Here is a 27,187-nt window from a genome sequence, read left to right on the forward strand (position 1 = left end):
ACAAGAAAAGTCAAAATAATTCCCAGTAGAGACAGCTACTACATAAAGAAACTTCTCCTTCTTTAAGCAACTCAAATGCTGAAGAGAAGCTTTGCTGAAGATGGAACTTCTGTTTTAGTGTTACGATCTGATGGTTTTCATTATATTTGACAGCTTTACCTGAAGGGTGCTAAAACTAATTTCCACATGGGAGATGTAGTTTTAAGAATTGAAAACCATATAATCATGAATGAAACATGTTTAATCTTAGCATTTTCAAGGTATTGATGCTGCTACAGTCATCCACTGGGTTCTTCAAACGCGTGGTGTACATGCGATGGCAGTAGGCAGCTCCTTGCAGAAGGCTTATACCGTGTTGCTGGGCACATTCTTAGGACCTAACTTCAGAAACTTGTGTTTCGTCCGCCTCAAAAGTTGGGTTGTCAAGGGGAGGAAGAACAGCCACAGCTGAAGTCTGAGATTCATTATTTACAAGATGTGTGTTGTCATCTGTCCAGAACAAAAACAAGATGCAAAGGGTTACAGGCAAGCTTTACTACCTTAGGCAAAACATGCTTGCTTTATTTCTACAAGCCCACTGCAGCAGTCCTTTCCCAGCACTTTTCCCAGACAGCAGGAAATCCAAAGTCACTCCCTAACTACCACTCTTCTGCTGGCTCTCAGTTTGTGAGCACATTCCTGCCATTTTTTGTTATTTCTAGCAGTGTTCTCTGGGCTTTGCAATACAATTCCCGCAAGTGTCAAGCAAGCCTAGGTTGTGTACAGCAGTGGCAGAAGGTGCAACATAAGGATATAAAGTCCCACTACAAGGAGACTGAGAATTCTCCTGTCTTTATGGTACTGAAGATGGGCATCAGGAGTAACTGAGATAATAGAGTCAGGAGAAACTGTGAGAGACACAGCAATTTGGAGACAGTGGCCTTATCCTTACAGCCTGCCTGTCAGGCTGACATTAGAATTTGTTCTTTCTGCTCAAGGTGAGAACAAGGGCTCGCACCATACTGCTTAGTCCCACATCTCTTCATTGGCTTGTAGGAATGCAAATTTCAGCTTCTGAAGTTTAGCCTACGGAAAATGCCTTCTCTTTAGCCAGTGTGCCCAAAAAGGGCACAGTGTCCCATAGATGGCAGCAAATCCCACACTTTCCAATCAGCTTGGGATCCAGCAGGAGAGCTAAGCAGCCTCAGCACCTCTCCCCTGTCTGAAAGCCTCTCCATTTACTCCTCTTTCCAAGGCAACACCAGAATCCAATGGATATTTACATTAATTTTTTTTTTTTAAACTTGGAATCATTCCATTAAACAAACAAAACCAACTATGTCTGAGCAGAGCTGATTGTTAACAGGTATTTTCAATACTACGTGGAAAAATAGAGATCATGGCCTCAAGAGACAGCTAGCCCATAAGGAAGGGCTCATGTTAGCTTGGGAACACAAGTGAAACACCTCTAGCTTCTGCATATAACTAGAAGAAAGTTTGTGAGAAGTTGCTCTGTAGCTGTGAACAAGTCTCCTTGCTTTCTGTGAATGAGCTTGCCTCCCCTAATACACAGTGCTTTGTCTTCCACTGTTATATATACACGGCCAAGGTACCACAAGGCTGTGTGGACACTCTACCAACCAGCAACCACCTGTAACTGAGGACTTGATAGAGATGTTACTGGTAGCCCCCCCCAGTAACATGAGTACTTCTGTTAGATTGATGAACTTGAGCTCACCTCCACATACTTTCTTCAGGATCAGTAAACCTCACACAGAAGCACTGGTGCTTTAGCATTAGAAATACACATGGCTCTTGTTAAAAAAAAATAATACAAGGTATTTGGGAATGCTGATAGCCTTTTCAATTAAAACACTCTGAAAGTGTTCAAGGATGATTCAGCCTAGGCAAAAATCTGAAATTCGATAGGAAGTAGTTGTCATGTTTTGCATCATCTGTGCTAAAAAAGGACAGACTTCCCAAAGGTTTTCTGAGTATTTAATTACTTAAATTGGACAGATGTGGTGGCAAAGCAACACTCACTCATCCAAGACATCCTCCAAAGAGAGAAAGAGAGAAGGGACTTCTTTAGAAATTTCTTCTGGCCTGCAAGTATTATGTATGTGATTTTCAACTACTCTTTTTCTTGACATCTGTTTGAAATTCAAGGTTAGATTGTACTTAATTTGAAAACAAAGTGTAAGTGCCAGAGCCAAGTGTTAAAACAAAAGGAAGATTAACACTACTCCAAAAAAACAAGCACTGCTGTATATTACAAAGGGAAAAAAAACCTAATGCTATCATAGCACAAGCAATGGAAGGGCAATGCAATCCAACAAGTCGGGTGAAGCAATAAACTTACTTTCTGATGCTGCCTGTTCCTCCAGAACTGATTCATCTGCTCCTTGCACAGAAGCATATCCAGATGATGCAGTTTCACTGTGGCTGTCCACTTCATTAATTGAAGTGACATTTGAAGTCCCACTGGATACTGTGGCTTGCACAGACTCTGCCCCATCTTCTGCGTCCACCTGTGTGAAAAAGAGAAAATGGTAAAGTTACAGCTTCAGGGGGATGCATCTTTCAAGGAAAGCAATGCTTTGAGGGACTGGATCTGGTGGACTATTACCCGGAAAAAGAGGTTTACAATAGAAAAATGGAATTCTGCTGTCAACCCCCAGCATCACAAGTGAAAACCAGCTACTGCCTATTTAGAGTGGGAAGTTCAGATACAGCTTCTGTATTCTTTAACCAGCTCTTCCTTTTTATTACCCAGTACTAGGAAAAGACAAATTTTCCTCCCACTCAGTGCACGCCTCCATCCACCAGCCAAACTCTGGCATATATTTCAGTTGCTCAGGCATTGGCAACAGCATCTTCCTCTGGTGTTCGCCACGCAGAGCAGTGACAGAATGCATCAGTCCCTCATATATCCCAGTACTGGTAGTGACCTCTGCCACTAGGTAAGACTGTGACTTACCTCAACGCCTAGAACTTTGAGAATGTCACATTTGCACATGGGGCACGTCCTGTGTTCTAAAAGCCAAGGATCAATACAGTTCTTGTGGAAAAGATGGCTAGTGGAGGAAGCAACCAAAAAGTCAGGTTTCACATAAGGAAAGATGTTTGTGTAGCAGCTTTATCTACTAACACAGAATTCATTGATTCTAGAATTGCCTTGTTTTGCCACACACGGCTGTTGAAAGTTACGGCTAGTTGCATGGTCTCAACCTTTTACTTGTTTCTCTGCACAACTCATAAAAACGACTGAGTTATCTAGGCTACATCAGCGTTAATGGTTTTGTTGTAGGACTTCTGTTGGTTTTTTTGTTTGTTTTCAAATCACCGTGCTATGTACTTCTAGATTATAATTTCAATAATACAGATATTGGCATCTCAACCTTAGCCTTAAGCTCAACTTTCGTCATGACGACACAGACATAAATAGCACTCACTCCTGCTAAACCTACATAAAAAAATCTTGCCAAGTTATGTTCTCAAGATAAACTATACTCCCACACATTTACTTTGCCTATGCAGTCACTGTATATTTCAAGTGGACATTTGGCAGACTGCACACACAAGCAATTAAACATAGTTCAGCCATCACAAGTGGAAATGTGTGCTTCTACATAGGTACTCAAACCCACAATGGGTTTGATCTAGGGGACAAATTTAGGAAGACAGCTTGCAACCCTGTAACCTGCCTATTCCTTCTACCTGAATTGAAATGGCAAAGCTCTGTTCAATGTTAATCAGCACTCTGTTATAAGACAAGTGAAGAGTTCACCACCTTTGGTGTTCTACACCCAAGCTTGATAATGAATTCTCCAATTAAGCACACGTAATCAGCACCTCCTTCCAGCTGCACCAGTGTAACATCTGTAGTAAAACCTGAAACTACCTTAATGCATAGTGATTGTGAGAACTTGTACTCATGTCTGGTGTATCTCTGCTACTATAAATGCTTGCAGTTTGACTGTCTGGACAAGAATGCCTTCTACAAACACATACGCCCCAGATATTTAGATACCACTATTGTGACTCACAGAAGCATTCAGTTGCTTGTTTCTTTTAGGCATGCAGTTAAATGCTTTTAACATGTAGGGTTTGTACACAGAGGCTGGCCACCAACATCAAGTAAATTCTTGAAGTACATAACAGTTTATAACTCACATGAGAGTTTAGTATGGTTGATACTGGCAGAGATCATCACTGGCAGGGATTATCAAACAAATATGGTTATCTTAAGCAAATCCCTACCACAGCCATGTTTGGGCCAAAGAGGAGGACAACATCACAAATACTTAAAAGCAGCCTCAGAGCAAAATACAGTACAGCAAATTCACACATAAAGAATACCTAAAAAAACAGTCATTTCATCTGAACCCAGTAAGTCACGCTGTGCTTTGCAAGTTCTTACCAAGGAACTAACAAGAGAAGTCAGCTCTTCTATCAGCTCTACACATCTAGCCAGTCTAAATGTCTCTGCACTCACGGAATTTAGTTCATTAACGTACAGGACTACCCGCTAGCACAAGCCTGATAAGACAACTGAATAACCATCAACACATTCCTGAAAGCTTATTCAGTCTTGTTTCATTCTAAACTGCTAAGCATTAGGTGAAGGAAGTTTGCAGACAGCACTTTACAAGGCCAGCCTCTTGGTACCCAGCCCGCTGGGACGGCTACCGCTCCTACACACACGGCTTTCACAAAACCATAACCTTGTGCAAAGGTAATGCCAGCTCAAATTTAATAGTGTCTGACAGGTGACACTGCTCAGAAAACAACAGCCACAGATTTTCCCATTCTTCAGAATTAGATTTTTCCCCACGTCAAAATTTTTCCAAGCACTTTCTCATAATCCTCCCCGTGTAAAAGCAGTCTTCCCATATAAAATTAAGTTCACGCAACATTTAACTTGATCACTCTTGTAGCCTCCTGATTTGAGAAGCTTTGCCACAGCAATCTCATTCAGCAGGCACACAAAGACACACAGAACAAGTTTCCTTAAATTCTGAAATAGCTTCATTGCTTATCTTAGAAACAATCAAAATATTAGCGGCATGTTGGGCTTCCATAGGAGCACAACAAGATGCAACAGTAGAGAATTCTAGAAGAATAAACTGGAGTGGCTCTGTAGTCAGCCTGGATGTTCAGGTTGAGCGAGGTACAGACACAAGCTGTAGGAGCACACTACCAGAGTACATCTACAGTTTGAAACATTATTTGACAGAGACTCAAGAACTCTTGCTCTACAGCGATTTGATAGAAGCCTGATTAGCTTCGTTAACACAGCAGGAGGAACATCCAGTAAAGGCAAGCTTTACCATTTTGAATTAAGGGGCAGATTGGAAGGCAACTTACTTGCAAGTCAAGATGCGCACTACTTCATTTGGCTTGTACAGCTCAATGCACACGGCACAGCTATCTCCATCAGGACCAGTTTCCTAAAGTGGAGAAATGAATTTTCACCTTTAATCAGCTTTGAAAGCTTCCTCTGAACTACAGTCAGATTTACTGAAGACAAAGGGCTCTAGCTAAAGTAACATAAAATAACTCTTACCCATAATTTTAAATAAACACTTTTTATGGATTATTTGTAGTAAAGCTGACATTTGAGCAGAAGCATTGAAAGCTTAATCCCATGGTTTAGAAATAGCTGTGAACTACCAGGAATCCAGTTCTGGGCTCCCCATTTCAAGAACAACAGGGATCTCCTAGTAAGAGTCCAGTGGAGGTGACTAAGCTGGGGAAGGGCCTGGACACCTCCTGTACAAGAGTGAGACACCTGGGCTGTTCAGCCTGGAGAAAAGAAGGCTGAAAGGGGATCTGATCAATGCCCTAACATCTAAAGCATGGCAGGCAACTGGATGAGGCCAGGTTCTTTTCAGTGGTGTGCAGTGATAGGATGAGGAGCGATGGCCAAGAGCTGGAACATAGAAGTTCCACATAAATACACAGAAGAACTTTTCAGTGAGGGTAGAGTGACAGAGCACTGGAACAGGCTGCCCAGAGATGCTGTGGAGTCTCCTTCTTTGGAGATACTCAAGACCCACTTGGTAGGGAACCCCTTTAGCAGAGAGTTGGACTCAATGGTCTCTAGATCACCCCCGGTCCCTTCCAACCCCTGTGATTCTGGGATTCTGCGATCACTGGATTATTTCAGTCAATACTGCAGAGATTTGGAAAGCACTACCTCCAGTGTCAGCCAGAAGAAGAATAGCCACTGATGATGATTTTGCTTTTCAAGCAAAGCATCTCTGGCATTTTCCATGTCAGAAAATTAGGACTTCTCAACACAGCAGGACTATGGGTAAGACGTAAAAACACATACATATGACTTGTATGTGCAGATTTCAAAGACTTGTGCCCCTGAAAATAACTTGGCCTGAAAGAGGAAAAGGCAGTTATGGGTTCCAAGAGGTTTCTGCAACCTCTCCCAATGGGAAGGATGTACTCCAAGCTGTGTGAGGGCTGTGGCAGAGTGCTGAGGCTATACCTTGTCTCCTTGCTTCAGGGTGCGCAGCTGTAACTGTCCAATGGCCTTCTTGGCTTCAGCCTTCAGTTGTCGCTGTAACAGAAAGCAGTCCTGGTTAAACACTTATTTTTCTCATAGCTCCTAATGTCTAAGCAAGCAGGCACCAGTTTTATAACCCAGATATTATCAAAACAAGCTAAGTAAGCATGACCACGCTATTTAGGTAAAACACAAAACAAGTTTCAGGACAAATTCATGTGGCTATTGACTCCAGACGACACACCAAGAAAACACTTGCATATGATTTGTTTTTACCTAGGCTTCTCATAAAGCACGGTTTCTCCTTTTAGAAACCATAAGATAATACCTTGATCAGATTAGACCTAACCAAAATAAACAGAAAGCCTCAAATGGGTATAGAAGGCTGAGCACCAAGTCCCACAGCCAATCCTGCACAGCCTCACACCTGGAAGGAAAGGTGAGGTTCCTTACCCAGCACTAAGCCACCACAGCACGCCCTGAACCAGCCCTCTGCCCCACATCTTACAGAGCCAGCAGCCTCCTGGCACCAACCACTCCTGTCAGGTGGAAGAACACAGTTTTATCAGTGTGGGTTCAAAGTAACACACACACACACACACACACGCAATTCAGAGCTTTCTTTATTTCTACCCCTTGCTAAACAAATCAAATGAGCAGCCCCAGGAGGTTTGCAAAGCAGCTTCAATGAGGGCAGAGGAGGAAGCTGAAGTGCATTCCCCTCCATGCCATTTGCTTGCTGCTGTCAGGATACGGGGCAGAGATGAGCAGGAGCAGAAGCCCAGCTTGCCTGGCAACCGTTGCTGTCCAGCTGTCAGTGCAATGCATTTAGTTAACATGGGAGCCAACAACCCTGTTTAAAGGTCACAGGTTGGTGCTGCTCTACCACCATCACCTGACTGTCCTCTCTGGTGCACTTACTGCCTCTGGACACAGTGGTGCATCAGGCAGCTCTGGCACTGCTGTCCCAACCCAAAATCCTCTTCCAGATTCAGCTGCTCAGTGCAGAACACCGCACTGTCAACCTTCCAGCACTGCTCCCCCTCATGCATTTTACTTCAGATACAAGAATCCTTTCAGGCTAAAAGTGCAGGACTCATGGCAGAAGCATGGAAGAGACAAGCTGGGGAAAGCTACTCATGATACCTAACAAACTGAGCAAACTGATAACTCAATACTACATAAAATTCCCTGCGGTGAAGTAGGGCAAACATGTTGATTTAGATGGTCTGCTGCTATCATGCTGTTTTGGTACAGCCAAGCTTGCTGATACTTAGCGTTGTTTTGTGCTTCTAGCCTACAGCATCAATACGCAAACTTTTAGAAGCTTAATGGCTATAACAATGATCAAGGAAGAGATTCATGCCATCCTAAGGTGAAAAATGCAAGTATGCGTATTTTATTTATTAGGAACAAGAACCAATCAAGTTCTCTTCAAAAAACCTTGTAGAGTTCTTCTGCTGAAGACAGCAGCATAAGTTTCTGTATGACACTTCAAAATCATTCTCCTCCTGTCAACGCTTCAACCAGAAGCTGTAGAGAAGCAGCCACACAGCTGTCTCTGAAAATCCCCGAAGTTTCACTAACAAACACAGACTAGGAATGCAGCAATATCAGGTCCTGCACTACAGCTACTTGTTATAAACGGGGAATTAAACCATCCAGGAGCGTACTCCCCTGTGTAGTATCTAATCTACACATCTAATGTCAGGGCAAGCATATTGACAGGACCCAACTGGCTGCAGAAACTGCTGGCAAACAGCAAAGTGTAAATGTACTCAACTGGCTGCATGATTAATAATTTACCGAGATGATATTTTAAGTTTTGCCAGAGCACAAGTTTAATGGCTGTTCTTGAAATGCACCAACGGCAAAGTCACCTTTAACATTGATTATGTAAGTACAGCAGAGCACAGCTCCGGGGGGATGGAGAAAGGTTGCAAGAGGAAGCATTTATTGAGTAGGCTACCAGAGATCCAAGATACTCAAGCCTGGAATGTCAAAGCATTTTGTGAAGCCAAATTTTTGGAGCAAACATTAAATGTTAATGACTCTAAAAGTTTCAACAACCCTACGGCCCTTGGGGAATGGAGGGTGAGCAGAAGCTGACTAGACTGAGACAAGAAAAAAGACAGAATCAAGGTATTAGAGGACGGGTCAGGTTCTGGCTGCCACCCAGGCTCTGGCATGCTGAAATAGGCACCTGACTGGGAAAGGTAGATGTGCTGTTCATTCCCCAGTTTTCCCCAGTCCCTCCCGGGGAATTTAATCACCAGCCCCTTCTGCACCCTTGCAAGTACAGCCGTGGCAGCACAGATGAGCCAGCTCTAAGGAGGTAAGGAACTTCCACTTTTCTCTTGCAAGCAAAGGAAGTTCCTCCCCGCAGATAGCTACTGCCATGAAAGCAGTTAGGAATTCTGGCAAGTCAATCAATTCACCTTCTCCAAAATCATTAATTAGGTCAGTTCTAAGCTGCAACACCTAATCCTTACGAAATCAATGGAAATGAAAACTTGAGCTCAAATAAGAAACCAGGCCACAGATTAACACGCTCAGTCCTTCTGCATTATTAAGAAAGGTTAATATACTGAGGAACAGAATTTGTCACTACTTTGTTGGTACCAAGCAGAGCTCCCCACTGCCCTTTCCTTGTTCTGCCACCTTTGTGCTCACAGGCCTCACAATGCAGTAACAGACCACAGAGATTGCCATTTGACTTTCAAGTTCACAAGAAAATGGAGTCAGACAAAAAAACAACCAGTTGTAAACAGCTTAACATGAGAAAATGCTGATTCATTTCAGCTCACAGTTAGGACAGATGTGTTATTAAACTTGCTTTCACTTGGACTTTACGACAACACGAGTGGCTCATCTCAGTAGTCACTCAACTTTATAGAAAATTATACTTTTCCTGTATATAATTCCTGCTCAAACTGAGTGAGAGACAGAGGTGCTGCCTTCAAGAAACATCTGCAGCAGAAATAAGACCTGGGTTATATGTGACCAAACCAACTTGTTAAAGTTCCTTCACCAGAAAAAGCACGTTGTCATAGCAAGAAACACAGAAACTCTGCTGGTGAGTGGTGAAGCTTTAATGCACCCAACAGCCTCACTGTCTATAAAACAAGAGATGGCTTCTGAAAGCACTGGAGTCTGAAGACTTTTCAAGACAAGCCAAAGAAAAGGAAAAAACTACTGCCGAGATGGCAAAGACTTCAAAATCATCCAGAGCAAGCAAACGAGGCATACAAGCAGGATGTAAAGAATTCGAGAATACCAGAAATAGACCACAGAGCACTATTGGCATGTCACATTTATCACAGAACTCTGCAGAGTGACCAAAGAGTCCCTGTTGGTTCTAAGGGTAGAACATGATGCCACCAGGAAGGTCAAAAAATGAGACAGATGCTCAGAAAGAATTGTAACATTGGTAGAGGGAAACATTCAGAAGACTTCAGAAGGGAAAGTTTGTAACAATTGCTACCAAAACACAACTGTTCCCTAAGAACACTGCCCAAATGAATGTATAACCCATTGACACCTGCACAGAAGAGGGAAAAAACCCTTTACTCCAACAAATAACAGACTAAAGTCCAGAGAGGCAGAGTTTCCAAAGGGCTGAATGACAGCAAAGTTCCACAGGCAGCATGCAATCTGATAAGTTGATTGACTAATATTCAGTGTTTCAAAGTCCCTATTTTGAGACTTAGAACATGCTCTGAAAATCCAGTAAGCTGGTTAACAGAGAACACCATAGAGCCACATTTTACTAGTTCCTCTTCACCAACAAGAACGTCTTTGTTATTCTTTCCTCATCTTATCCTTCTAAGGTTAGTTTTTAGATGCTTTGGTACAGAAACAATTGAAAAAAAAAACAACCTACAAAACAATTCTGGATTGTCTTGAGTTTCACTTTTACAAAGTAGTACATTTATTCCACTATGTCAGAGAATCTTTCTTCGATTCTGGTACTTCATAAAGCACTTCATGGCTCCTTAATTTCAGATCAGCTGAAATCATGTGGAACTGGCATGTCATTCGTCAGTGTTATTTTTCAATCTAGACTAAATTGTGTTGTGTGTACACAGAGCCCAAGATAGAAACAGTTAGAGAAGGAGCGGGCCAAACCAACTGGATTTTCCCAGTGCTGTCTACCACTAAGCATTAATAACAGGCATAGCTCTTTGAAAGCCTGAAAGCTCAGAACAGAGCTGCACTTCGACAGCTGCTCTGTCAAATGCCTTCAAAGAAGAGAAGATTTTCTTGTGATTTGATTAACAGCATCTTCCGCAGATCAGTTTCTAGGGCAGCCTATTGTGATTGGAATCAAGTTCTCTCAGTGGGGCAGTTTGCAGAGAAAGAAGAAATTCATCAATAAGAGACAGCATATCTCTGTCCACAGATGTTATGCAGAGGGCAGCATCAAGATACAGGGCTCTGTGCCATTCCTCACGAGTGGCACCACAGAGGCAATTCAGTGTGACATCCAGGAGTGGCAATGCTGCGTTTCACAGGCAGCTGTCAACTTCCAGCCCTGCTCTTTCAACTACTCCTTTGTGTTTCCACGTTACTTCCAAGTGTGGAATATCAGAACACAAAGAGGCTAAAATGAGGTCTGTTCATCATCCACAAGACTACATTTAAACAACAGGATTTCAGAAGAACATCGACCAAACGGAGCTAGGTGCTACGGTTACCAGAAAGAACTCAGCATTCAACAGCAGCCACATTCCCTGTGACCACATCAGGGAGAGTGACTGAGGTGAAGGACAGCAAAGAACAGTGGTTACACAAGTTAGCATTTCAGAGCCTAAAACGTCAGTCCTAAAATGTTACACAAGCCCAAAACTGGCCTAAATCTCAACACCTGCATCCAGCTTTTAGCCTCGAAGTGTTTTCAGAATGATCTGTTCAGGGGGCCCAAAACCCCCAAGATAGCAGTGAAGCTCAACAGGGCACATCTCCTTCAATGGCAGAATGCCACTTTTCTATCTAGCTACTGATCTTGAGGTAGTTCCCCAAGCAAACTGGAGTTAGAGGTCACATAACAACTCTTCTTTCACAGTTCAGGTAACTCCTGCAAGAAGCAGCACTGCATATACCACAGGTCTCCTTTGCAACAACAACAGTACTTGTACATGAGCAACTCAGAGCTTGTTCCTGCTGCTGCCCATCCTCTTTGACAGGAATCATGCTAGGACATAGATCTCACTTTAAGGTTTTTCCTTAAGCCCTGAAGGAGCAGGGACAAGTTGGGACGGAAGGCAAAACTGTACGCATTTGTTATATCAGCTGATCGGACAATTGCACAAAAGAGAGTTACCCAGAAATTTAACTCGTTAACAATGACAACAAACAAAAAAAACAAATGGCCTGCCTGGGGTTTAAAAAGAACACAACAGTGGCTGTTATTCAACACCTAATTGAGGCTGTCACGGCAACTCTGATAGCTTTCAGTTACATAAAAGCTTTCAACAAGATGCAGTTTCCCAGCCTGTGGTCTATACTGAGGTGGCAGAAGTCGTGCACCATTCTGGAGACACGTCAGTAGCCTGTCTTACGCTGCATTACAGCTAGCACACAGGCAGTGCTATGTGGGAAGTGTGAGGGTCAGCTAAAAGCAGTTTAGCTCTCTCACTTCCCCCACTACATCAGTATTATTGCTGCATTGCTCTTCAGGAAGTAAAATCTGTAGGAGAAAGTTGGTTAAGCATGACCAGTTACACTCTCAAGAGAACCAGACAGGTGCCTTCCTGCCATTTCTTTGAAAAGTTTTTAGCTGTTTAAAAATACCTCCCTTAGCTCACACTCTCTTTCCTTTGGAAAGAAATTTAGTCATCTTGGTGCTCAAGCACTATTTCAGCTTCATCATCCACAGCATGGTGGCTCAGGGGAACAGTAAGTGGCAGACACAACACCAACTCACCTGCTTCCTGGACTGGGCCCTCGTGATCCTGAATCTGCGAGCAGAATAAAAAATGAAGTAGCCCACAGTTGCTGCTGTGACGATGAAAAACGACACGGAGACAAAGAAGATGGAATAGTGGTTCATCCAGGGACCATGCTTTTTGCCCACTTCAATAACCATGGTCACTTTCAGGCCACTCTCAATCCGGCGCAGGATCTCCATGCCTTTCAGGTTGCCAATCATAATGGCAACGATGCTTGCTGCACCTGCAAAAGAGAAACAGAACCCACGTTCACCAGAGCTGTATTCCAGTCAGCTTAGAGGCCCCAGTTCAAGAGCCAAAGAACAAACTGTTAAGCTCCTCGCTGGCACCTGCAGTTTTAATATAACTAATAGAGTCAGTGCCATCTCCTTGTTCTTGTTCAGCGGAACAAGTACGGCTGATTACTTACGAGCCGAACTGTATTCAGAAACCATTCCTCTCCATACGGCTCCTCACTCCATGTAAGACACTCATCATCGTTTCAGACACAATGCTGACAGTTTACACTTCAGCTTGCCTTTGAGCTGGGTGAAGTTGAAAAGCGATCATACACACATCCAGGTCAGCTCCTGCCCAGATGCCAGGCACAGAGCTGGCAGCTTACGGATGCTTCCTGCAATGAGTCTGCCTCCCTCCCTGCTCCGCTACTTCTTAAACCCTCTGCCCTAAATTTGACTGTGCCATTGAGGCATCAAACAACCAAAGCTATATGGACCAACCTTTGCGTCCGTATGTTCTAGAAATAACTGAGAAACACTGGAGCGAAATCTCGTGGTGACTACAAATGCAGTGGGTTTCAAATGTAAATTTAGAGACAAGAGAATATTGATTTGTGCTTGCCTTTTGAACAGTCAGTAGTAGACGACAAACTCCCTTGTGACAGTACAGCAAGCTATCCAGAGGGACCAAGGAGCTTTACTGTCAGAAGGAATTTCAAGCAACCTTGGTCCCTAAATAATGACTTGAACAAAGATGCTTCCATTTCAAGTGACAAAGCAACTGCTGAGAACACTTCATGCTATTGGTGGGAACATTAAGTAGCCCAAACACAAAGTTGTTCTTAGGAGAAACGGAAAAGGGGAGATGAGCAAGTAATCACTGGCTGAAAAGTAGATTCACAGACTAGCCAGCAAGGAGCTCCATGGCATTAAGCCATCAGCTGCACGACATTCATAACAGATATCACACAATGAAGCAAAGGCTGCTACAGAAGTGCTATTTTTAACTAACATCCCAGCCAAACCAATTTTATTGGGGAGACCAATTTTTTCTCTCCATTAAGCAATCTCATCCAACCTTCCGCTATCAAAACTCAAACCGGTGTTAAGACACAAAAGGCTCTCATTTGAGAATGCACTTATTAATTGTCTATCTTGCCCGTGTAATGTCTTTGACCCAAGATGTTCAAACATGACGTCCAGCAATCTTCCCCAGTGTGACTAACCTCATCTTCTAGTCAGAAAGCCTCCTGTAATGAGAAGTGCATCTCAGACCAGAGGTGAAATAAGAGGCAGCCAGACTGCGCAGCTACCATCCTTTATGATGAGCTGGGACTGGTATGCCAGTTACAAAACGGGCTGGAGGCAGGTGATAGGAGCAAGCAAAGAATTAGAGATGGGGTCAGGTCAGGAGCTGAGACTTTCTACTTTCGTAAGAGTAGAGGAAAGCGTGGGAGAACTGATTGTGACAGCAAGAAAATAAGAAGCCTGCCAAAAAGCTTGTACTGCCTTCTGCCTCACCAGTCAAATATAGCTTGCGGTTAAGTGCAATATGGCAAGTAGCATAGGGATGCCTGTTAATGAATTGTCACCATCAACGTGCAACACCATTTCAACTACTAAGCCACCTGGTGAGATGGAGTTTCACACCCTTTAAAAAAAAAATAGACAACTTCAATTTTAGTTTCAGATCATCACTTCACCACGATTCACTAGAAGAGAATATTCTCTCCTGGTACTTTTCATTTTTTTCCTCCCATCCTCAGATATTTCTCACAATTTCAGCTACTTTGAATCAATACACATCAGCGGTCATGCGGCAGGACTTTAGATCACTGGCTGCAGCCACTGAAAGGAGGAAGGCACCTCAGGCAGCTGTTTCTGCTCCTCATTCATTCAGGCACAAGCTGCTGGTCACGGTGCAACACATTAATGCTTATTTACACCTATGGGGGTGGAGGAGAGGAGGCACTGCTTCACAAAGGAGCAAACTGGCTGTGTGCTGAGGTCAGAGCTCAGTTTAGGCAGGGCAGCCGTGGCAGTTAGACTTTCACCAGCCATGAAGAAAGCACACCTTGCAAGTGAGAGCTTTGACACTGCAGAAACAAGGTCAGATTGAAAGGGTGGTTGTGTCTATCAGCATCTGCACTGCTACCCCACAACAAGCCCCTGCTGACCTACATCAGTGCCCATCTTCAGTACTTTGCATTATGGGGGCAAGGCTTTAGAGCTGACGATTCATTATTAAAGGCACTTACAGATGGGCTAACGTGACAGCACACAAAGCTAACCAAATGCCTTGTGCTGACAACAGGGAAAGGAATTCAGAAACTGCCCCTACAGCCTGAGGCCCCTGCTCACCCAGGCCAACACTTGCTCACCATCACAGGGGCATCACCCTTACCTCACAGAAAACAAGGCCTCCCTCCTCTGCCTTACTTACTTCAGCAGTGCCCTGTTAGCTCAAAGCCCAGAACCCACATTTAGCCTGCTGCTGCACTGCTAGAATCAAAGCAGTGAGGCCAGCCTGCACCCAGCACTCCTTGAGCTGCTAGAGGGATCTCACCATGACAGGCACCGCAACATGTTACCGAGCCCAGGAAAGCGGGCTCTACATCTCTGGCCTAGAAATCAGTTCCTGTGATTAAACCAAGGCTTTCTGCTACAGTTTTTTTAAAAAGTTAGAAAGTGAGATTAAGCTGTTAATAATAGGGTCATTGCTAAACAGAAGCAAAACCCGTTTAGTTAAACATTTCTCAGCCTCTCCTTTTCCATCTCCTATGAAATTAGAGAGGGAAAGTTAGTCAGATCTTCAGACAAACACAATCCGCCTGTGTAGGTCTGGAGATCTGCAAAAGGTTCCTCCCAAATGATAAGGCAGCACGGCACAATGGTGAAAATCCGGAAGAGGCTGTTTTGCAGACACAGGCAGGCACAGCCAAAACACAAGCATTCAAAGGGTTCTGCAGGGTGAGGAAGGAGAGCTAGCACACAAGTGCATTTGGCACACAAGGAGAGTACAGGACCGGGGATCACAGTTTTTACCTTCCTGTATCAGGTTTACCTAGACGCAGAGTGGAGTTTCATCTATTTATACCAATGTAAGTATCCATGTTCAACCGTGCCTGCAGAGACCTTCCTTGTTCTGCCATTCATTCCTACTCTGTAGGAACACAGTGAAAGGGCTGGCAATTCAGTAGAGAAATTCAGCATGCAAAACGTGCACAGAGCCAGCAGGATTAACTCCCGAACAGTGAACACCTGCTCCTGCGCTGGCAGGGGATCAGTGTCACCCAGTGCTACTCCTAAGCACGCTGCAGATAAGCCAGCTCTGAAGCACTGCTGAGTGTGGTGAGACCTTGTGGCATGCGTCAAGGCGGTGCCTGCACGGCAGGTCAGTGCCCACGTACTGCACTGATACCTCTGCAGCCCCGTACCTTGCACTGCTGACATCAAAGTGTGACAGTGCTGACATCACTGAAGCAGCTCTGAGGAGCTGTCAGGATGTGTTCAGTGTCAAACCTGAAATTTCTGCCTTTTTTTTTTTTTCCTTCCTTTCAAAAGAAGAGAGAAGTGACTCTCACAGATACTGATCAACTACAACCAGTAGTGGACACTCATTTCTCCCTTCTCTGTTGACACTTGCTGTAGTTGCTCTTCCTTCCAGGTAGTTAACAGCACAGCCTCCAGACACCATGGGGATTCACAAAGTGAGACAGAGACTCACATTAAGGAACGCTCTGTGTTTCCCTTAACAACAGTATGATATTTTCTGTCCAGACCCCAGGCTCACTGCTATTAAAGCCTTCCTATGATAAAGAAAGTGTATTAGGAAGAAGCTCCACAACCACTGCAGGTGGAATGAATAAAACAGGACGAGACCTAAAAGCCCAGAAACTACAGCCACAGCAGGAAGACTGGTAGGAAGCTTGGTCCTCCGGAGACCCAGCCATAATGACACCAGCTTTCCTGACCTAAAACTGATGGAGAGCACAGCAACACAGGAAGGCCACGGCAGCTCTCCAAAAGACAGCTGTTAGGCCTATGTGAAAGCATAGCAGGCATATTTCCTCAGCCAGGATGAAAGTTTAATGCTCCCTTAACCATAATTAAAACTCAGCCCTACTGCAACGCATCTCCAGCTTACGGCAGATGCACTCAATGCACAAGAATAAACCACACACAGGGCTCCACGAGAATATCACCTGCTGCTACAACCAGAACAACCATCCCTTCTGAGATGGCCTTGGTAAGCAAATCCTCCCATCTGGACAGGAGCTGCTGTCACAGCTGTGTGTCCTTCAGAGTCAAACCCTGCCCCCTGCACACTCCTGTGGGCTCAATGCTGTCTGCAGGCAGCGGCCACAGAGCAGCAAAATGTCTTGCACACACCACTCCCTCTTTGCCTTATCTTCCAGATCCTATGAGAAAAAGAGAAAACTTTGCTGCTCTAATTTTGCTCAATGCAGGCTTTGCATTCTGCCTGTCACTGTGTGTATTTAATAAAAATGAAGCACAACGTGTAAAGAGCCTGTTAAAGTACCTGTGGTACTTTGAATCTTTGCTGTGTTACCAGGACCCTTCCAGTTAAGGCTAAGCTCCCCAGCTAATTAAATGCTGAAAAACAAGTTTTCCTTCAAGGAAACTTTTCAGGCACTGGAATTTAAGGAGCTTCTGTTTCATTCTCACATTTCTCATTCACCACTCGAGTTTCACTACCAGCCCAACAGAACTGGCTCAGGCTGGCAGCCACAACGCCAGCTCTGTGACCACACACTGCTTTCAGTGCAGCACATTTCCAGCTCTAATACACCAGCAACTAACACCAAGCATCGCCCGGCTCTGCAGCTCAGGCAAAAGCTTCAGCTCTGAAGCTTGCCATCACGATGCACTGCTGCTTCCTCCTCTACAGTTGACTTGAACACAGCAGCGCTGTTACTCTCTAGTATCTAATAGCACAGAAAATTAAACCTAAGAGAAATAATTAACATTTCTCCATGTAATACTTTTGCACAACACTGGCAACTGCGGGCTTGCATGAGACACTGAGAAAGCTCTTTGACGTGAATGATTAACTTCCTGTTGTTTGACAGGTCTGTATGTCAAAGCTCGCTCAGAAACTGTCTCCGCTCTTCCAGCCTCACTTAAAACAGGTTTCTCATCTCGTTCAGATAAAGCTCACCATTGGAACTGCTTTGCATTGTTTAAACACGAGCTGAATTTGGTTGCTTTAGAACAAGTCAACTCATGAAAGCCCCTTTCATTCTGTTTAAAGGCAGACATGTAACCTGGGGCAAATACAATAGATCTTCTAACGCAGCTTTTCTCAGATAGCAAAGGCCAAGCCCATCACATCCCTTGCCAAGAACAGGCTGCAACACAGCCCAATGGGACCCCTCCCCTCCAGGGGGGAACCTGGCTACAACAGTTTCCTTTGGGCATTTGAAGAAGGCAATAGTTTTGTAGGCATTTTGAAGAAAGAAGGTATAAAGCAATTACAGAAATTATAAGGGCTGCTCCAAAAAGCAACGCCTCCTGTTTTATTATCTCAGCCCACAACGCTAGAGGCAGATTATCTGTGGTATGGCTGTAGAGGTTGAACCTTCCACCAACATTCTGGTACATTTCACTGCTCTACTACAGATGGCAGCAGAGAGGCAACCTGATAAATTAGCATTGGATGTGGAAGTGTGTACGAAGGGAAGGTGTGCCACTGAATTCCTCCACGTGGAGGAGGTGGTACCCACTGACACCCATCAGTGCTTGCTGAACGTTGATGGAGACCAAACCATAACTGGGGGTGGGTGCTGTGTTCCAGCAGTGGTGACAGCAATGTGAACAACAAGTCACATTCTGGACTGCCAAGCAGGATCCTGTTCATCGCTGACAAAAATGCACAGTTAATGATGGTGACTATGTTGAAAAACAGCGTTTTGTAGCTGAGAATTCACTCTGCCCTCTTATTTGTTGTGTCCTTGGCATCTGTTGTAGTTTCCATGAAAATAAATTGGAGGCAGTGCTGTTAGAGGAACATACGTGTTTCATAACAAGGGAAAAGGCTAAAATGCCATGCACACAAGTGACAAAATTTCAGATTGTCACATTTTCCTCCTTGACAAACATCTGAAGTTTTGCGTCATGTTTGAGGGCAGTGAAATTAAGCCCCAGCACTTTCAACATTGTTTCTCTTTGACCAGAGCCCTTGTGCAACCAACAGACCCCTGCAGCACAGCTCCAGCTTCTTCCCTGGGGAGCAGCCCCGTGCTGCACCCAGCTCACAGCCAGCACAGCCAACAGCAGCGAGATCCAGCCCAGCAGCCAGCCAACACATCTCCCTCAGGAACACAACATACAAGGGACATCGTTTCAGGGAAGTCACTCAGAGGGGAAGGAAAGGAACGGAAGCAGTGTGGTACAGCTATCAAAAGTTAAACGTCATCCTTCCCCGCTTACAAAGCTGGGCAGCCAAAGCCAGCTAACTGCGACTCATTTGACACTGCAGCAGCAGAGTTGTTTTAATCAATAAAAATGGAGCGCTTTTTTTTTTTTCTTAAAAAAATTAAGCAGCACTTCAGAAGAACAATGCATTGTTTTCTCCCAGTGCTTCGGGACTGAGATGAAGATGCAATAACAGATTAAGGGCGGCAGACACTGCTACAGCTGAGTAAGTTCTGCCAGAGACCTGCCACAGGATGAAAGGCTGCTTTTTTAAAGAGCGCGCACCACCTTGCACTGAGACCTTCGGAGAATGCACAAGAACTGTTTGAAGCACCATGGCAAGAGCTCAGCACCCATCCCTCAGCACTAAACAACCATCAATAGAAGCAGAAGACAAAAAATCTACTTTTCGTTTCAGTTGCTTCACAAAGACGATGAGCAAAAAAAGCAGCCTTGTCAACTCAAGGAGGAGAGAGTCAAAATACAAATCCTGTTTTTCAACAGGTGGTGGCTGGCTCCTGGCTTGTATCTACACGCTGAGGCACCTGCAACACAGAAGATTGGTCTAGCTGTGCCTCCAGCCTAAGAGGAGCAGCAGCCTTGGCTTTGCTCAGCCCCCTGGGCATCCCTCCCACTGCACCACCGTCAGCCAGCCGCCCAGAGACAGAGCCACCTCCCGTGCTGCAGCAGGAAGGCAGAGCCTGATCACTCTCCCAGCAGACTCCTGCCACCTCAGCATGCTGCCTGTTGAGACATGTGTGTGGTGCATTTATTACACCACCTTTCATGTTTAGGTACAACTGTTGGAATACTGCTTACCTCACTGCATTGAAATAATAAAAAAATAGGGGGGTTCTGGTACTTGCTAAGCAAGCTTGTACAAGTCTATTAGTGTCTCTTATGGCAGAAGGGAAAGGTAAGTAACAGCACGCACATGCTGAGCCCCAATTTCTGGATGTGATGCAACTCTGAATACAAAAGCTGTTGTTTCCAGCATCACACGGCGCTATGGACGTAAGCTTCATACCTGGCCTCAGAAGCAGTCAAACCATGAAGCCTGCTTGCTAGCTCTGCTCTAATACATGCTACAATGCTTACAGAAACAATTACTGCTTTCCAGCACATGCAGAAGGCCAAGTCTTATCAGGAATGCTGATCTGACCAAACAGCACCTTTCCCAGGAGATTTCCCACAGTCACAGACACTGCTGGTGGAAATTTCATCCTCATGCCTTTAGTCCCACACACCAAGCTCTCCCTTTCGCAGCGGGGAGGATTATTGAACTGATATTCCAGGAGCAATTTAAGCCTGGGCAAAATGACTTGCCCAGTCCTGTCCAGTCTCTCCCCATTCTACTCCTCCTTTGCTCTCTCCACCCCAAACATCACCCAGTGCCAAGACAGAATCACGCACTTCCAGGCTGCTTCTCAGTTATTTAAAGCAACAGCCCCTTACGATCCCAGTTTTTTTAATTAAGCTGTCTTCTTGAACACACTATGATCTAAATCAAACGGAATCCACTTCCAGCCTGCTTTATTTTGCAGCTGGCACTATGCCTTATCTCTTCCTCCTCCTCATACAAGCTACAGAGGTAAATGTGCAACAGCAAGACACTTGAGAAGGTTGCAAAAATTGGCAGTAATAGGCAGCAACAGCCAGGGCTATAAAAAGGGAAATAAGTAAATGCACAGCAGCAACACAGGGAAATGTGAAGACTAGCAAGAGCCTTCAGAGATCCTGAGCGTGGCGAGGGCAGAAGAGAGAGGAACAAAGAAACCCCTGCTAACAGATGGTTGTATCAAGCAAAAGAAAAGCCTGTTGGGGAAGGTCATGCTCACAGCCCAGTCTTGGCCTGGAAACACAAGCATGAACACTTTACAGCCCTCACCAACACTACATTTATTAATCCAGAACAGGCCCAGAACAGCCACCCACTGGCCCCGGGAGACTGTCTGGGTGAGGTTGGCCCCCAAGCCAGACACACACAGCCATTACTGTGGACAAGGAAGATTTCTACAGATAGAAGCATGGGAAACTTCCACCAAACAGGCTGGAGCACATTAAGACTAAACACTGTTTTAAATAACACAAATTTCCATAGGCTCCCAGTGGGTCCTAGAGCTGGAAACCAACCTGAATTCTATTTGGTTAAACAGTGTTAAGAGTGATCACTTGCCAAATGAATTCAACAACCACCAGCATTACCCCCCCTCACATTCTTTCTGAGTCTTTAGGACTTGTGCAAATGCTGCCAGGCTCTAAATCTTGGAAAACGAAACCATCCTTGAGCCCAGCAGCCAAGACAGCACACTTGGTAAGCTCACCACAGTGTGAAGAGGGCTGCCCCAGAGATCTGATGCATGGCTTTTGGTCACTGACACTGGCAAGACTGAAATACTCCCTTCCCATCTGCCTAGCGGTATCTGAAGCCCTCTACAATAACAGCAGCCAATGTTCCCTACGGAGAATTCTTCAGCAAATATTTTCAACGGCACTCAGCATTACTGATTTAGAAAATGCACCGCTCACCCTCTTCCCATGAGATGAAGCCTGCCACTATCAGCCTCTGCTCTCAACAATCTGGTGGCAGCCCAGATCTCACTGGAAATGAGCAAGTTTGAGGCAGCTAACGATAAAATAACACAAGTCAGCACAATGTGAGCCAGGAGGCACCTGTCTGCAGGCGGAAGACAGGGCACATTTGATATGATCAGGAAAGCACTGAGCCAGACCACTGTTTGCTCAGTGGCATGTTTGGGACCGGAGGCAAACAAGCACTGTTATTGTTTTAGGGCAGCAACCCCACACAACGAAGCCTCTGCTGCCACAGCTGTCACTTAGGATTTTAATTCATCCTTTCACATTTCAGCAGCCCATAAAACCAAGGAGCAAGAGCACTTAGCACAACTATTCCAGGCTATTTAAGGGTTGGTGCCTATCCTACATATTCTTCTATGGCACAGGGGAACCTGAACTAGATCAACTGCTGCCACCAGCAGCAGGCACCAATCTGAACCTCAGTTCCTCCCCGGGTGCTCGCAGACCTCTGAACTGTGGTCAGCCCCAACTCCTGCACCCCCACAGACCCTATGAGGTTGAGAATCAGGCTCAGCCAGACCCACTGAACCACTCCCAGCTGTCTGAATGCCCCTAGAACCTTAACTTTCAATGAGGGAGCCATGAACTTGCAGTACAGGCATCAAACACCTACTCTCAGGTCCACACCAGCGAACTCCAGGCACTGCAGGCTGCAAACACTGCCCTGGATTTGCTCCGTGCAAACCCTGCTCACTGCAAAGCAGAGCAGAACTTTTGTTTATACAACATTCACAAAGCCTCAGCACAGCCTGGGCCTGCCATCCCGCCTCAATCCTCTGCTTTAGCAGGACCAGTTTTACAGGTCACATCTGCCTCTCATAACAAAGCCATAGCTTGTTTCTAAATATCATACAAAGTTCCAGCAGAGCACAAGCACACTTCTTTGCCATATGCCATTTCCTCTAGACATTTGACTGCTGGCCTTAACCTTTGCGGAATTCCTGCAGAACAAGTTAAGTGGCAGTGCTATGTATTTAACCTTTCCTTCCCCTTTTCACCAATGGATGCAGTTTATAGACTCGAACCAGATCCCGTCAGCCCAAGATGTGCTGTTAGGGTTGTAGCCAGAACTGTTCAGCCACCTCCTCCTCCAATAAGCCCTCTGCAGATCGGGTGATGCGCTCCTCGAGGCTAGCTACACAACAAGAAAAGCCAAACGAAATCACTGCAACAATTTCTTGACCAGCAGAGAATCCTCCCTTACCAAATGCAGGGACACACCACCAAGAATCTAATGCACCCTGACACCACAGCCTCCTAACAGTCCGCTTCTATCTTAAGTCAAGGTCCACCTTTAAAACAAACCAACTCTTACTGCACGCTTCTCTCCCCCGCATGCTGCTGTTCTCCTCCAACCAAATGTCTTTTTCAGAAGGTCAATACAGATTGCAGAGAGGTGCAATTATAGGCACAGAGCTGTACTTTGAAACCCTGCTCAGCCTGCCACAGAGAGGTACCATCTTCTTACAGTGAACACAATTAAAGCTAGAGTTTGCTAATTGATAAGGTGCTGTGCTTATAAAAGTATAAAGTAAATATTACTTTGGACTCCGTTAAATCCTTGACGTTCCATGTGCTGGAGACTCTCAAGCAGGAGTTAATCACATCTGGTCTGGCTATTTATTGCTTTCTGCTGTTTTTATTGGTAGTACTTATTTATTTACTTATTTTTAACAAGTTGGCACGCCTGAAAGTTTCCACACAGACTGATATAGTTTCCACTGATATAAGCCATAAAGATTTGTCAGACTAAACATGCTGATTGAAGCCATAAACTCTATCAATGCAGGTGACAAGGCCGCTATGGAGCAGCACAGGCACTCTGAGTCTTCACAGAAGGAGCTGCTCCAAAAGCCCAGGCTGACCCTCGAGAACACAGAAGCTGCCCTCTCCAGAAAGCCACCGTCCTGGTTGACATCAATTTGGCTGGGAAGTTTCAGCATGCCCTGAGGCCTGACACCTGCCATGGGGAACGATCAGGACAGCCAGCAGCACTCCAGCATCAGCCCCTCAGCAGAGCTGCAGGCAGCACGGGCAGGGAGGAAGTGCTCCGCTCAGAGCAGCCCCGCGGCAAGCAGATGGCTCGTCTCAAGGAGCAGCTGCCAGCAAGATTAAGATGCCATAGGTTTCCCAGCAGCCAGGATGGCGGAGAGAGCAGAGGCAGAGCCTTTCCCCTCACAAACAGCTTCAGTGGTGATCTGCCCCAGTCAGCAATGCAAACAGCCCTTCGGAGCTGCTGGGTCATGCGGGCACACAGCAAGCAGCAATGCTGCTGTCAGCAACGAGAGCCAAATCCTGACAGCATTTCATAGAATGGCTTGGGTTGAAAGAGATCTTAAAGCCCCCCAGCCCCAACCACTGCCATGTGCTGGCTGTCCCAGGGCCACCCAGCCCGGCTTTGGACACCTCCAGCAGTGTGCACCCACAGCTCTGGGCAGCAGTCCCTCATCGCCATCCAAATAAAGAATTTCTGCCTAACATCTAACCTAAATTCCCTCTCTTTTAGTTTGAATCCGTTCCCCCTTGTCTTACCACTATGTGTCTGTGGAAAATATCAGTTCCCCTCCCATCAACAAGTTCCCCTCAAGTACTGAAAGGCTGCAATGAGGTCACCCCGCAGCCCTCCCTTCTCCAGGTGGAACAAGCCCAGCTCCCTCAGCCTGTCTTCACAGGAGAGGTGCTCCAGCCCTATGAGCATCTTCATGCACCCTCTCCAACAGCTCCATCCATTTGTCAGCAGATGATGTGATTACACCAGGAAGCTCTGCGTCTGAGACAAGAGCCCAGACTCCGGGTTTTAAATTCTTAAAGTGGAGCACAGCTCATTAAGACTGCAAAAATGAGCCTCCAAAAGCAGCCACCATTCCCTTATCAAGGGAACCCACTTCTCATAAAGGGCGCAGCTGCAAGTACACTGTTGGACAGCCCAAGCTTTAAGATCCACTGCTCATTTTCACTGTGGTGTCAGGATGGGGCTGCCCAAAGCGCTGGCACCGGGTAGCACATGGGCATGGCAGGGAGGTGCTACCTGCCCACCACACAGCATGGGGCACGGCAGCCAGAGGAAGCTCATCCCAGCCCCACAGCCAGGCACCCGTCCTGCTGCCACCAGCAGACAGGAGCCTTCAGCGGAGAGCTGCTGTCAGGAAGCACTAGTTTGGAACGCAGCCAGAACGCGTTCATTTGACAAATGGAGAGCCCGGAGAAGGAAAGGGGGGGAAAAAAAAAGGCAACAAAAGCGCACTGCTGTCAAGCAAGAGGCAGAGGAGAGTCTCTGCCATCTCTGCAAAAAGGCGACAGCCTTTAACGGAGCTTTTGCTCATCCCGGTGTAAGTAACGTTTTGCAGATGAAAGTTATTTATGGAAAATCAAACCAGCCCCATACCTGCTTCCAGAAGCGGTTAGCATGCGAGCAGGGGCCGAAACACGAGAAAGAAACCTGTGAGGGCCCCAACCCATCCCACGGGCCGCACACAGCGGCTCCGCGCACAGCCTCACCGAACGGCGGCCGGCGGCCCCGCTCCTCCCCACCCGCACCGTGCAGCTCGGGCGGCCGCTCGCCCCGTTCGGCCCTCGTTTCATCTGCCTTAATTCAGCTGCGACGGCGCCCGAAAGGGACCCGCCGCTGCCCGCAGAACCCCTCACCGCGCCGACGGGGGGAGCGAGGCAGCGGAGTCCGGCTATCGGCGGGCCGGCCCCGGCTCTCGCTCCCCCTCCGGCGCGGCCGCCCGCCCGCTGCTCACCGGCGTGGGACATGGGCAGCACGTCGTTGCCGGTGCCGCGGTAGTTGTAGATAACGGCGGCGGCGGCGCCGCGCTCGGCGGCCAGGCGGATCTTATCGGCGAAGCTGCAGCCGCCGCCGCGCTGGATGAGGGCGACCCAACCCGAGCCGCCGAGGGGTGCCGAACTGAAGTTGGTGAGCGCGCTGCAGGCGTTGAAGGCGTCGCGGCCGTCGGGCAACACCAGCAGCCCCGCGGCCGCCTGCAGCGGCGAGTCCTGCCCGTACAGGCCGCTCTCGCCCGCCTCCCAGCCGCTCCGGTTGCCTCCCGCACCGTCCTCCCACGACACGTTCAGCCACGCCGTCCACACCGCCGCCGCCGCCGCCCCCACGCCGGGCTCCGGCACGGCGCACAGCAGCGCGGCCACCGCCGCCAGCAGCCCCGCGGCCCCCGACGCCATCCTGCACCGCACCGCACCGCACGGCCCCGCCGCCGCCGCCGCCGCCCCCTATATCGCCTCGGCCCCGCCGCCGCCCACGTGGGAGGAGCGGGGCCGCCCCCGCCGCGGCGCATCCCAACCCCCGGGCGGGGAGAAGCGCTCCCGAAGGTCCTCGAACGGCGTCCGGACCGCTCCGCACCGCCGAGTTAATATTGGCGGAGCGCTCGGCGACGTGCGGCTCGAGTCCCGCCTGAACTCGGCTTGTGGAGTGCCGGGTTAGCCGCGTTAATTCACCGGCCGTTGTTTTCCCTCATTAAGCGTGCGATATAAACCCGCCGCTTCAACCGAGCGCCCTTTATTCTATTTATGTAGTAGTCGTGTTTGCGTAATTAATTATTGCTGGCTCTGTGCAAGCTGCAGTGGAAATGCAGGGCCCTGCAGTGCCCTCGCGGGCAGCCAGCCGGCACCCAGAAGCCCCGTGCTCGTGGGTGCCCACGTCCTGCTGCTGTCCTGCGGCAGGCAGTGCGGCTGGAGAGCCTGCAGCATCCCTGCGTGTGTGAGCAGAGGGCGAGGATCGTGGAAGCAAAGAACGGTTTGAGTTGGAAGGGACCCTTAACAGCCATCTGGCGCAACTCCCCTGCTCTGAGCCGGGACACCCACAGCTCCAGCAGGAGCTCAGAGCCTGTCCAGCCTGACCTGGGGTGTCTGCAGGGACGGGGCATCACCACCTCTCTGGGCAACCTGTGCCAGCACCTCACCGTCCTTACTGTAAAATAGTTCTTCCTAACATCCAATCTAAATCTCCCCTTCTTTAGTTTGAAACCGTTTTGCCTTGTCCTATCACCTCAGACTCTGCTCAAGAGTCTGTCCCCTTCCTTCTTGCAGCCCTTTCAGACACTGACAGGCTGCTCTCAGCTCACCCTGGAGCCTTCCCTTCTCCAGGCTGCACAGCCCCAGCTGTTCAGAATCAGAGATGAGAGAAAAAACACTCCAGCTCCCCTTCTCACAGGACCGCTGCTGTGATGGAGAGCCTCCTCTGCAGCAGCTGCCCCAGCAGCCCCAGATGTCCGTGTGTCACTGTGGGGCTGGTTCCATCATACAGAACCAGCTGCTGCCTATGCAATCACAGACAAAATTGGTGTAAACTTAAGAGTCAGAGCCTTTCTGATAGGAGCTGGCACTGCTTGGTCTTTCACACGGGCATCTGCCTGACCCTGAATCCACGCAGCCAATAACCAGCAGTTCAGTACAGCTCAGTGGTGCACATTTCCCTTCACTTACAGCTGTGCTAAGTGCAGGACAGCCGAGGAGAGGCTGCCAAC

The 27,187-nt window shown here is 47.0% G+C and overlaps 1 protein-coding gene across 1 annotated transcript; it reads right to left on the reverse strand.

The window, feature by feature from the left end:
* Positions 1-370: 370 nt before the first annotated feature.
* On the reverse strand, positions 371-25,886 carry RNF128 (ring finger protein 128; the record flags this gene model as incomplete). The annotated part of the gene is made up of 7 exons (XM_079542023.1): positions 371-489; positions 2,342-2,510; positions 2,960-3,056; positions 5,350-5,432; positions 6,485-6,556; positions 12,429-12,676; positions 25,451-25,886. 7 exons carry the CDS (start codon positions 25,884-25,886, stop codon positions 371-373), a joined length of 1,224 nt encoding a protein of 407 aa, XP_079398149.1.
* Positions 25,887-27,187: the final 1,301 nt, after the last annotated feature.

This window comes from Tetrao urogallus (genome assembly GCF_951394365.1).
Source record: "Tetrao urogallus genome assembly, chromosome: 13".
Taxonomy (NCBI): Eukaryota; Metazoa; Chordata; class Aves; order Galliformes; family Phasianidae; genus Tetrao; species Tetrao urogallus.